Source organism: Paralichthys olivaceus, chromosome 24 (assembly GCF_024713975.1).
Source record: "Paralichthys olivaceus isolate ysfri-2021 chromosome 24, ASM2471397v2, whole genome shotgun sequence".
Classification (NCBI taxonomy): Eukaryota; Metazoa; Chordata; class Actinopteri; order Pleuronectiformes; family Paralichthyidae; genus Paralichthys; species Paralichthys olivaceus.
Genome location: NC_091116.1, coordinates 4,131,688 through 4,144,544, shown reverse-complemented (window position 1 = coordinate 4,144,544; position 12,857 = coordinate 4,131,688). Strand labels below are relative to the sequence as shown.

At 41.7% G+C, this 12,857-nt stretch overlaps 1 protein-coding gene across 1 annotated transcript; it reads right to left on the bottom strand.

Annotated features, from left to right (window-relative positions):
* Positions 1 to 2,185: 2,185 nt before the first annotated feature.
* Positions 2,186 to 12,631, bottom strand: sts (steroid sulfatase (microsomal), isozyme S). The gene is made up of 10 exons (XM_069521351.1): positions 12,518 to 12,631; positions 11,378 to 11,550; positions 10,231 to 10,352; positions 9,079 to 9,201; positions 8,486 to 8,897; positions 8,166 to 8,302; positions 7,263 to 7,382; positions 5,427 to 5,586; positions 3,674 to 3,795; positions 2,186 to 2,717 (listed from the first exon to the last, which is right to left on the bottom strand). Exons 2-10 carry the CDS (start codon positions 11,530 to 11,532, stop codon positions 2,377 to 2,379), a joined length of 1,692 nt encoding a protein of 563 aa, XP_069377452.1. The 5' UTR covers positions 11,533 to 11,550; positions 12,518 to 12,631; the 3' UTR covers positions 2,186 to 2,376.
* Between the last annotated feature and the right edge of the window lie 226 nt (positions 12,632 to 12,857).

The window sequence follows — 12,857 nt, the reverse complement described above, 5'->3', positions numbered from 1 at the left end:
TTTACCGTCTGTTCATTTGGACTCACTGATTAAATTTGATTTTGGTCACAGATTCAAAAATGATGTGTTTTTTTTTAGCTTCTTAAATCTTATATCTCAAAACAACCTTGAAGGAATTTCCTCAACTCTTGATCTGTTTTCACTTGGACTCAAAGATGAAGTGATTCGATTTCAGTGGTTAAAGGTAACGGCGACCTTCTGTGAATCCAATAAATACGTGGAAGTCAACTTCACTGGCTGGCGGAGGCATAGAACTGCAGTCATCAATGTGTGAAAGGCTCACAGGTTGAAACTAAAGCGAATAAGTTGAACGTCCTCTCTCAGCCGATGAGGGGAAACAAAAATAAATAAATAACGGGGACAAGAGAGAACGTGCACGTAATGCAGTTGAAAATAATCGGCTATGCTGTTGGGTTTTTGCTTCAGAGCCTCAGGAGATTTACTCTGGCAGTATGGGAGTTTGTGCATCAGCTTGTTGATCAGGTAGCTCTTCTACCTGCTGCATGAATCTCCCGGCAGCACTGTGCGGCTCAGCGGGGAACGCCTACCGCGGCGATGCGGTTTCCGGGACGCGGCCGCTAGAAGCACAGCGCGCACGTGTGAAAATGAAAATGTTATCGGCGGTGTTTTACACGGCGACACTTCACACTCTCTCTCTCTGCAGTGACTCAGTGCAGCTCACACTTGACAAATGTTCCCCTCTGTGACCTGACGTGCTCGGCTTTTTTCCTCGGATCCGAACGCGCACTTATCAGGGTGGTAACACATTGCAGGTGTACGCACTTCTTTTCAGTCAGCAGCTGAATAATTACCCTCACAAACGTTCTCTTTTGGCTTTTCGCCTGTTTCCAGACAGCAGGCCCCTTTAGTGCTTCATTACCGAGAGCGAGTTTTCCAACAAGACGAGCTGAAAATGTAATGTATAAAAAAGCTGAGCCCCGGGTGGAAACTTTAATTTAAGGGAAGCCTTAATTGAGACTCATTACGAGAACCAGCAGGTGGGCTTACGTAATACCAGTGGGGAAACAGTGGGTACATCTGTGTGTGTGTGTGTGTCTGTGTTCTCCTTGATTTACATACTAAAGCTATTTCATGTTTTTTTTTTATTTTTCTCGGTTTTGTTTATTATGTAGTTATATGATGCTTCACATCATCAAATGTTCTGAGTCAAATGCGGGCTGGGCATCATTTGATAGCTTTTAAAGATCCAGTGTGTAAGATTTAGGTGAAAGGGAATTCAATTTAATGTAGAATAATCCTCATGGTGTTTTCACTAGTTCGTTTAATCTAAATTGTATGAATTGTAGTTTTCTTTACCCCAGAAAATTTCCGTTATATTTAAATACTATATATTTAAATCGAGGGGGGTCCTCTCTACGGCGGCCGCCATGTTTTTTTTACATTAGTCCAGAGTTTTTATGACAACTGAAGCTACCACAGGTTCTTTTTCATGTTTGGAAGGAGAGGGTGAGGTGAGGGGTGTTCAGCTGCAACATGCAACTTCAACACTAGATGTCACTCAATTCCACACACTGTACCTTTAAATCTCATAAGTTTTGCATAACAGAAAATACATCATTCTGGATTTTTGCTGTGTCACTACTCCCATACACACATTTTTTTATTTTAAGTGCCTAGACGCGTTCACACCATATTGCGACATGCAGTGCACCATACCCACTTGGTACGCTCATATCACTCTAAGGCCCCGTACACAGCTTGTCTTAACTTTTGGACAGCTCTGAGTGCCTCCGTTCACACCATTAAAATGTGGCCCCGCATGCGTCTTGTGTTCGAATCTCACCTCCCAGTTCGATTCAAACAAACACACTTGAGTCTGGTTCTGCTGGTTGTTTCTTCTTCCAGTAAATGAGGGACTTTTTTCTCCCCCCAGTCGCCAAAGTGCTGCTCATTGTGGGAACTGAGTAAGCAGGGTGCTGCCAGAAAGTTGATTCACTCATGATCCGTCACTCTTCTGAGTGCAAAACAATAATTGAATCATTGTTATGGTGGCAGACCTCAGGACATTAATGCTCAGGACATCTGGGTTTCATCTCCTTCCCACCAGATAACATAAAAACCTCTCACAGAGAGACTTCATCAATCTCTCGGACTCTCCGTGACTCTGTCTCTGTATTGACCCCTTCACAAAGGTTTGAAGCTTCTTATAATAAAATATACAAAGACAGGTCTGTGCGATCTTTATTTTCAGATTCCGACCACACCATAAACAAATAAATATCTAAAGATCCAACCTGCTACTTAATAATGTCAATTAATTGTTATTTTGATTTGTATCTAGGATATGTTTCATGGAAAAAGAGGTGGCAAATGTGACTAAGCATTCATTCGTCCTATTTGTCCCTTCTGCTCATGCTAGCACTGACATAACTGTCCGATTGTGGAGCAGCAGGGCTGCAGCCAGGGCTTCCATATCATATTCCCTATAGAAAATTGGCTCTCCACAGGCTTCACCGATCTCTGATGCCTCTCCACGGCTTCCGCCATCGCAGACACAACGGACCCGAAGGCCGGTTCAGCGTCAGGCGTCAGCGGCGTGGTCTCCGATGGGTCCTTCGAGAGGTCAAAGAGTAGCGGAGGATTGTGATAGGTCACGAAGTCCGGCGTGCAAAAGCACACTTGCGTGTGGACACACGTCGTCCCGTTCTCCGGGTAGAAGTTTTGTGTGAAGTAAAAGGCTTTCCACACTGAGCTACCTGCAGAAATTAGAAATGCAACAACTCAATGTGACTTACAACCTCGAGGCAGTCTGTGTTTGCTCAGGGGTTTCGAAACTTTTCAGCCCCCGACCCCCAAAATAACTGTGCCACGGAACTGCAACCCCTATTATCCCCAGAGGTTGTTTGAAGCATACAAAAGATATTGATTTCAAGTTTACTTTAAAGTCAATCATCCTCGTGGCTGAACGAAACGTTTCTCGGGTCAAAGGGCAAAAGCTTCAGGCGCTGTTTAAACACATCTTATAAACACAGTAAAAAAGTAGTAGGGGATATATATATCTATCTATATATATATATATATATATATATATATAGACAAACAAAGAATCATATGTGTATTTGTATATTATTGATAGTATCTGTAACAACTGTTTTGCTGTAAATACAATTTCATTGAGTAATTGATTAGATTGATCTCGTGATACTGATGATCATCATTTCAGGGGACAAAAAACCCCATATATATACACAAACACACATCTTAAAATATTTATACTATATAATATACTGCTATACTACTATACTGTGGTATAAATATATATATATACACAAACACATATCACAGAATGTTCATTTTTATACCAAACCTGCGTTACTATAACAGCATATATTGTATATATGTCCATTTTTATATCTCATACATAATGCACAAATACAGTTTACGTCCTCAATCATCTTGTACCACGGCACCTTACTCAGTACAAGTACATATATCTACATACAATATTTCCATGAAAGGTATATATTATGTACATATTATCTGTATTTGTATTTATTTTTCCATTCTACTGGCTTTTTTACTCTCTTGTCTCCCTCTTTCAGACAATCTGCGGCTGTAACATCTCTATTCTCATTATCTTCGAAACTGTCTTCGATATCATCTCCCATCCACCCCACCGACTTGGTCACCCAGGGTCATTGTTCGGACTTACTGTCTCGGGGGTGCCACCTGACTGCATTCAAGTAGGCGTTGCAGTAATGGAACAGAAACTCATGGTTCGACCTCTCAACTCTCCTCTGGAGCAAATCCATGAGGTCGTGACCATCGATCTCCCTGCAGAGCAGAGGACACAAACATTCAGCTGCTCAGTATGTGCATGAGTGTTATGATCCCAAATATGTACACTGTATGACAATAACACCAGATTTTTCTATTGCTTTTCTTGCATTACATGTTATTTCATTTTAATTTTACAATTTTATAATGGTGTATCATTGTTACGCTGACCCTTTCACAATCATTTCCTTTGAATTCTTTCTTTTTACTCGTTTCAGTGCTAAAAGGTGGAGGCTGGTTGCCAGCAGCAGAGCGTGAGTGGCAGTGAAGCCGAGCAGGGATCAGTGAGGAACGGGTCGTATTTAAAGGCACCGCTTTGTCGAGAGAACGGGCTGAAGCAGCAGCTGATATTTTATGACTCTGTGTCCTGCATGAACTAACTTATTTATTTGAGAGTGTAGCACCAGAGCCCCCAGATTGGGGCAGGGGGCGCTAAAAAACAAAACAAAGCAATGCAGGAGAAGCAGAAGTAGATGAAAAAAAATCTGCATTTTATTGTCAAAAAGGTGCTACAGCAAAAAGACAAAAGGATCCTGGGAAATGCAACAAAAGTAAATCATACTAGAGTTTAAAAAAACAGCACAAAATTAGACAACTCTACACATTAAGCTTCCAACCCCTCTCTCCCCCTCCACTGCTGACTGGCATTCTGCTTTATAGCCTCACCTGCCTGGACCCTACCACCTGCGCTGGTAAATATAAAGCGAGCTAAACAGGAAGACAAATAGAAACCACACTTAACACAATAACAAGTTTGGACTCTGGGTTTCCTGCTGACCTCCCAACTCAATCTATCTGCACAAATACAGAAGATGAATGCAATAGGTTGATTTAAATGTGATCCCATGCAGCACCCTTCCCCCCGTTCTCTGTCAGCTTGAGCCTGCCCGGCCCCCTCCTCTCTCTCCGAGCCCTGATCCCGCAAACCTGTTGTCAATCTCTGCTGATCCCGAACGCAACATCCGAACACAGCAACGCCACGAGCATGAGGGTAAACTGTCACCACATACCTGCTGTGAAAAAGAATACAACCCACACCCCCCCAACAAAAAAAGATGATCTGCATAAACTAAAAATGATAATCAAAATTCAAATTCAAATAGTAATCAAATTATTAAATGTTTAATGTGGGGGGACAGGTCGCCTGCAGGAAATAGCAGGGCCAACATACAGAGACAGCAGTTCACGCTCACTTTCACACATTTAGATGAACCTTAATCCCCATGTCTTTGCAAAACCTGCAACCTCCTCTCGGAAACACAAAAGGATTTGAACCAAACCTTCTTGCTGTGAGGCAACAGAGCCCTATTTGTATTTCTTCTTCACATTTTTCGATGATTACACGCAGATTGTACCCTTCTTTAAGGCAGAGTATTGAGAGACTTCCCTGGAATTCGGTATATCAGGTGTTATTATTATTATTGTGACTCACAGTGGCGGATGAAACCCTGCAGATCAAAGCCTCAAAGTTACCTTAATACCCCCTGTTCATTAGTAAACATGTTTGCTCCGCTCAGAGCCTGCATCTCAGTGACTCACTCTCTTCTAGATGTGACCTAGATTCCAGGCTGCACTTGTTTTGACTGACATTCGGAGCGAGCGCCGTCTCACTGCTTGGGCGGCCTCACCTGTCCTCTGGGACCGAGGCTCCGCTCAGGTGTACCACTGTGGGAAACAGGTCCATGTTGCTGGTGGGCTCGTCTATCTGCGCGCCACCGGGGATTTTTCCAGGCCAGCTGAGAATCCCGGGGACCCGGATCCCTCCCTCCCAATTTGTGGCTTTCCCTGCTGCTCGGAAGAAAGAAAAAAAAAGGACGCAAACCCATGAAAGCTGCCATAACTCAGCATGTCTGGGCTAAAAACAGCGCCCGGTTGGTAACTAAAGCAACAACTTGCTCCTTAAGAGTGGCCACTTGCAGAGATAAAAGAGCATTGCCGACAGTGTCTGCATAACAAAAGCTCGCGCTGCTCTTTGAATCCGCTCTTCTGGGTCCAAACAGAAAGATTACATCAAATCTGAGTCCACACTGCGAGCCTCTGTCTGGAAGCATGTCTTAAATCATAGACAATAGTCTGCTGCTGACTCTCTTAGGACACCACTGCTCATGTGATGCGAATAAAACATTCTTACTTTGATTAAATTTTCTGTGCACGGTCTAGATTTTCAGTCTCACCGCATACGAAGTTTTGCAACATTTTGATTTTACACGGGTTTCATTTCCTGGAGGGCACTGTGCAATTGCAGAGAATATCATTAAGCAATGGGATTCACAGTTACAGTTAAATACAATACAGTACTATTGACTAATTAAATACGGTGCAAGCTCTGCTGTTTGCTTGTTTAATAACCCTGGATCCTGGTTCTACATCCGTGGGGCTGATGCTTATATATATTGAGATGGATGGATGGATGGCTTAAAACCTTCCTTCCTGAAACTGACCTGCTCTTATAATTATCGCTGATAATTCGGTTTATATTGTTATACCGTTAATTCCGTTCATACCGCCATATTTGCCATAATTGTACTTTTTATATCTTCTAAATTTGCCACTGTCTTTTTCTTAGATATCTTTTAGCTTGTATATGTTTTTTTATATTTACTTTATATCTTTTACTTACTTATATTTTACATTTCATGTTTAATGCTGTTTGCACCGGGGATAAGAGGGAAACGCAATTTCAATTCTCTGTGTGTCCTGCTGATAATAAAGTTGACAATATGTCTACTCAGATACTCGACCATAACTGACAATAACTCCTCAATTCCTTTACTCTCCTTTCTGTTACAAACTGTTTCTTCAAATCAGTGTTGTAAATACTCTTATTTTCCTGACGTTCTCCATTAAACTTGGCATCTATTGCACTTCTGTCCGTCCCGGGAGAGGGATCCCTCACGTGTGGCTCTCTCTGGAATCTCATTTCAACACATGGCACGAATGATGGATTAAGGAACACGGGATAAATATATAAAGTTTCGTTTAAGGAACATTTATTCAATTTGAATTAGGTTAATGTCGATTTTCAATTGTAATATGGTGCAGAGAAGCTGATGGAGAAATGAAGTCGGTTTATAGTCACATGTTGAGTGCACCTTCCAAATAATGTGTGTTTGCTTACAATATATGTGGTCTTTCACCTTTCAGTGTAAATACTGGACTCTGTGTCCTCACTCCTACTCCTCCTTTCACACATTCATCTTTTGCCGCCTCCGCAGCCTCCTCCTGTATTATCTTGTAGTTGGACATGAATTTTTAATGTGTTTAATGAGTGTTCATATTCATTAAATGTGTACCGCAGAGGTGTTGTGAGCTCGGGGACAGCGAAGCTCAAGGTTGCTCCAAATTGTTCCAAAGCATATAGCCTCCCTGGCAATATAAAGAACTTGTAATTTGCAATAAATGTAATAAAGGTGGCAGCGAGAGCCGTGGCAAGAGTCTGAAAAGACACACTTCTCATGCTGTACCTTTATATATTCCATTTGATCCATGTTGGGTTTCCTCCAGATGAGCCCCCTGGTCTGAAGTAAAGTAAACCAGGGTGTTTTCTCTCAGTTTGAGTCTTTCCAGAGCGTTCACCATCTGACCTGAGAACGGACACAACAGTTACACATATTTTCACAAGGGCTCATATCCACACACACAAACGGACCATAGCACGTCCATTTACATTCACAGCCAACTGTGGTGCAGTGTAACTAAACTACTTATTGTACTACCAACACACACAATATGCAGTACTAGTACTAGAAGCAGGATTTTGAGAATGTGTAACCCTGCATGCAATGCAGGAAACGTCAAATCATAATTCCTTGGAAGGATTCTTGCCGCTGGGTGCAAATTGAAAGCTCCTCACCAAAGACGAGAGCCACGGAGAAAAAGGAAGTAGCATTCAGCAAGCAAAATACAAAGCAATTATTATCCCCCTCCTTTGTGCTGACACAATACTCCTCAAGCTAAAATAATTGGGGTAATTACACGTTCATTAGCGAAGCAGCCCCCTGCATTCGGTCCATTGTAGGGTGGTATTGTATGGAGGTCGTCCTTGAGACTGAGCAGCAATTAATGCACAGAGAAAATGGCCCATTTCAACAAAACCGTCTGATGCACTAGAAACGAGCCGAAATCTGATAACTGGAAAAAATATGTACAGGATTTTTCAATTCCCCACAATCGAGGATTTTGCTGATGCACTCGTACAATGAGTGGTGGAGAATATTTTTGGTTGCAGTCAGAATCAACCCTCGCCAATAGTTCCTTATATCACCAACTTGCTGACAAATGTTTCGGTTCCTATCAAACTGAGAATATAGATGGTGGGCGGCCCCCGTCTATATTTATGGTAAACAACGTCGGGTGTGCTGACCCACCTACACTCCAGTCCACCTCATGGACGGCGTCTCCATAGATGCCGTGTCGGCTTGTTCCCTTGAACGCTGCCGAAGCAAACATGGCCGTGTGCACTTGGATGAAAGAGAAGAACAGCAGGAAAGGCTTCTCTGAGTTGCTGCAGAAACGGAAAACACAGTTTAAACTAACAGCATTACATGTATATACATATAACTCAGATTTTCATTGCAGCTTTATCCTTTTGTGTAAAGAAACATTTTTCGTTATTAATTAAACGGAACATTTAATATGAATACGAGACTTTTCTGATCCGTGTGGTTCAGGAGAAGCTGAAACGCACCTCTCAATGAAGTCCACGGCCTCCTTGGTCATTGTCTGTGTCAGGTTTTCAGATGCGAATGGCTGCTCCACCACCTTACGCTCCCTCATGAGAACACAGTTCATGTACGGCACGATCATCATGAATCCTCCCAACAGACCCACGACCACGAGGGACAGAGACAGCAGGGTCCAGATCAGCCATCTGGGGATGGTGAGGATGCTGCAGTAGTGGAGTACGGCTGCAGTGACCAAGACAATGGCCAGTGTCTTGTATGGTAGATACCTAAAGAAGTCGATTGCAGCGCCATGTCCTGGCTGGCATTCCCGCAGGTTGGTCAGGGGGATGCCGAAGAAATAGTCGAAGCCATGGACGCTGGGGTGGTGGCAGTGATCGTCTGTGCGGTCACAGTTAAGTCCGAGGTGCCATTTTCCTGGGAGCAAGACAGAAACATTTGCAAAAGAAATCAAAACAAGAATTGGAGGCCAATGGAGGCCTTAGTCCTGCATGAATACTGGACAAGCTACATTCTGCACTCTTGCATTTCTGTCGATCCACTATTTTGTTTTAGCAAGGCTTTTATTGTGTATGAATAATAGACGGCCGCAGTGTACCTATCAGAGCCGTCTCGTAGCCTTGTTGTTTGGCAATCTTCGCAAAAGTCATCTCCTGGCTGGGAAGACCTCCGGATGCTGCGTTAAATATAAAGACCCCAGCTCTGTGAAGACCAGCTAAACCTGTTGAAGAGAAAAAATAAAGGAAAATATGTTCATCCACGTAACATCTAAGCAGTGGCATCCAATGAGGGAAGCTAGCTTGACTGCCGTCGGCTGAATCAATGGTTTCTCTCATTTTTCATGGGGGTGACCATGTGCCGTTGACAAAAGATGGAGCTTGTGCGTAAGGGGAGAGCGGCTTGTTGGAGACTTTTGCCCTCCTTCCCTCCACGTCTCCGGGCTGTGGACTTTCCTTGATTCTTATACACCTCGAGGTACACGACATAACGTCAGTCAGGACATCAGGGTGAAGAGTGTTTTAACTTCTTTGCTGCAGAAGTAGCGACGCCCCGTTTATCCAGGAACATAAATATGAATTCAGCAGGTTTCTATGAAGATCAGTTCTAAGTGTAACAGCGGAGTAATGCGCCTCAGTTCAGTGGCGCTGCCAAGGGCGGGCCGGGGGGGGTCACCTTGATGCAGTAAAGGCCAAAATTATTTATGAATTAAATACCTTAGTTTTTTAGATATCAAATGTGATATCTAGTGGTGAAGTTGCATGTTGCAGCTGAACACCCCTCACCTCACCCTCTCCTTCCAAACATGAAAAAGAACCTGTGGTAGCTTCAGTTGTCATAAAAACTCAAAAAGTGTTTAGTTTGTCCAGTCTGGACTAATGTAAAAAACATGGCGGCCTCCGTAGAGAGGGTCCCCTCCATGTAAATATAAAGTATTTAAATATAAAGGGTCTTTTCTGGGGTAAAGAAAACTACAATTCATACAATTTAGATGAAATGAACTAGTGAAAACATCATGAGGATTATTCTACATTCAATTTCTGCCAATAGATCCCTTTCACCTAAATCTTACACACTGGACCTTTAAATAATTCACTCTTTAAATAAATGGGTGTCCTCCAGGATGTGGAGTAAACATCTGTTTTATGTGACAGTGTTGTAAAGCTGTGTTTCCCGTGGTCGTGGCCTGCAGAGAAACATTAAGCACCCTCAGCCTGTAAAGATTTCTCTGTGTTAGCGTCCTTGAACTGGCCTGATCGTATCGGGTATCGTCCGGTGAGGAATGCTGCCCTGCTGGGCGTGCACAGGTTCGCCGCGGCGATGTGGTGAGTGAGCTTCACGCCTTCCTGTGCCAGCTGGTCAATATTGGGGGTCCTGAAAAACACAATTCATCACCAGTCACAAGACAGGCTCAACACTCAGAGATGAATGGAAGACCTTTTTAAAAGGCTTTTCAGTGGGTGGCTTGGAATTCATTATAAGTGCAACTAATCCAAAATTGGAGGAAAAAAGCTCCAATAAAAACAGCTTGTGTCCAAGCGAAAAAAGAAATAAAGCATTTTCAAATCCGTACTCTGAAGAATAATAAAGATATATGCTTTTTTGAGCAACAGGGACACTGTAGAAAGTTTGTTTTTGAATCCCACTGACAGAACTCTCTGATACGTACTATTGAAGTGGAAATAATTGGGTGAACCGACTCTTTAATCGAGCCGCTTTACTACAAACTATATAAATCAAAATTCAGTGAGAAAATAACTGGATCTGCCAGCATCCAATAATTTGTTTGGGCAACTGAGGGACAGCTGGAAATACAACACCGACATGTGAAATCAAAGATGCAGGAGATTTTTTTAGTTTTAGGAGTTCTTGTGAGGGAGGAGGGGGAGTAAAACATACAGAGCCCCCTGGTGACACTTGGGGGGGGGGGAAAGTAAGTCTAACTATTACATATTTTGTAGTTACACCAATGCAAGATGAAACCAGTTACCAATTTTAATGGTGTGGCTGCTAATTTAAGAAACATAATAATGAACTCTGATTATGAGTCATTTAATTCAAATTAAATTTCAAATTCAAAGTGAATAAGAATATATGTACAGGACCAGGTAGCAGGAAATTAATAACTATTTTAGCATATGATTAATTCTATGCATTTAAACTAAGGCACTTCACACTACTAGTCAATAAAAACACAGGGCACCATGCAAAGCAGAGTTTAATTTCTAGTTTGCAGGGACAGTGTGCATGTGGTCTTTTGGTGACAAGACGCAACTGGCACATCTGGGAACAGGGAAAGATTGAGATAAACTGCAGCTTGAGAGTGTGCACCACGCAACAGTGTCGAGGTTTCAGCGGAAGAGAGAGACAGAGTGAAAACGGCGAAATGTTTTTTTTACCTCAGTGTTTTATTGCCGTAGCAGCCCAGGTCTCCAATTCCCATGTCATCCACCATTATCAGGACAAAATTGGGCTTGTGGCTTTCCAGAGGAGACACACAGCTCATCTCCAAGACGAGCAGCAGCAGAGAGGTTGGCAGGCATGTGGACTTCATGTCGTCAGAGCAGAAACACTAAAGGAAAACACACCAAATGCTGATTTATTTGTAATATACAATATAATAGTCAGACGCGGAGAAATCGTTTTTTTTGGGGGGTGGGGTTTCCTCATGTTTCGAGGGTTAACTTGAGGATATCATTTTCTTTGTTTTCTAATTTTATTTCCTTTACTTATGTTTCTTAAAATCTGTGCTCTCATCATGAATAACATTTGAACATATTTTATTTTCATCTACATTTTATGTAAAGCACTTTGATCTGCATTTCTTGCATGAAATACATCAAATTTATTATTAAGTATATTATTAATACCAATAATATTACTCAGTTTTTCATGTGCATTATGACTATTCATGTTTAATATTGCTGTTTTTTCATCATATTGCCTCTAATATACCATGTTACTCACTTTTATAATCATTAACACATAACACTTTTATTTTATTTTACTGTCCCATGTAACTGAATTGTTATATTTCACTTATTTGTTGTCATTTGGCACTTGTTCTTTATTAACTCCATTTACACTGTGTTTTTTCATTTATAATCCTTGGTGTACTTTAATCTTGATTTGAACTTGTATTTTGGAAATAGCATATTTAGCGTATTTACTTGTATTTGTAAGTAAATGATCTGATAACTACAAGTTGTTTCACCAGTACCTTTCTCCTGAACATGGTATCTCAGTGTGATCTAAAGAGTAAACTCCTGGTGGACTTTGCCTCATGACCATAGACTGTATATAAAAGACCTCATGGCTTTTACACAACCAATGTGCGTTGCAGAACAGTTCAGAACATTTAATGTGACAATCAGTGACAAAAGTATTAAGTATTAAATCCCAGCTGATGGTATGAATGAGCCTGAGCTTCAAATAAAACCATGGATGCTGAGTATTACACGAGCATTCCACGTTTCTGACTTCCGTGTTATTCCCGGATGCATGCAAACTTTTAAAAAGTGTCCGGTAGTTATACTCACATAAGTGATCAATGCTGCAGCGGACGGTGTTCTGGACAGACACACAACATGTTTACGGAAGTTCAGAAATACAAATGCACGTGAACGTCACTCCAGACACGGGATGTATGGGTGTTTTTTTTTTTTTTTTTTTAAACAATCTTTATTAGCAACATACTATCATACAAAAGGATTGTCAGTGTTAGAGAAGCCTGGAGATAAATGAATAAAGAAATACAATTGTCAAGATTCAAACATATGGATATTAAAGGTCCAGTGTGTAAGATTTAGGTGAAATTTAATTTGAAATTGAATTTAATGTGGAATAATCCTCATGATGTTTTCACTCGTTCGTTTCATC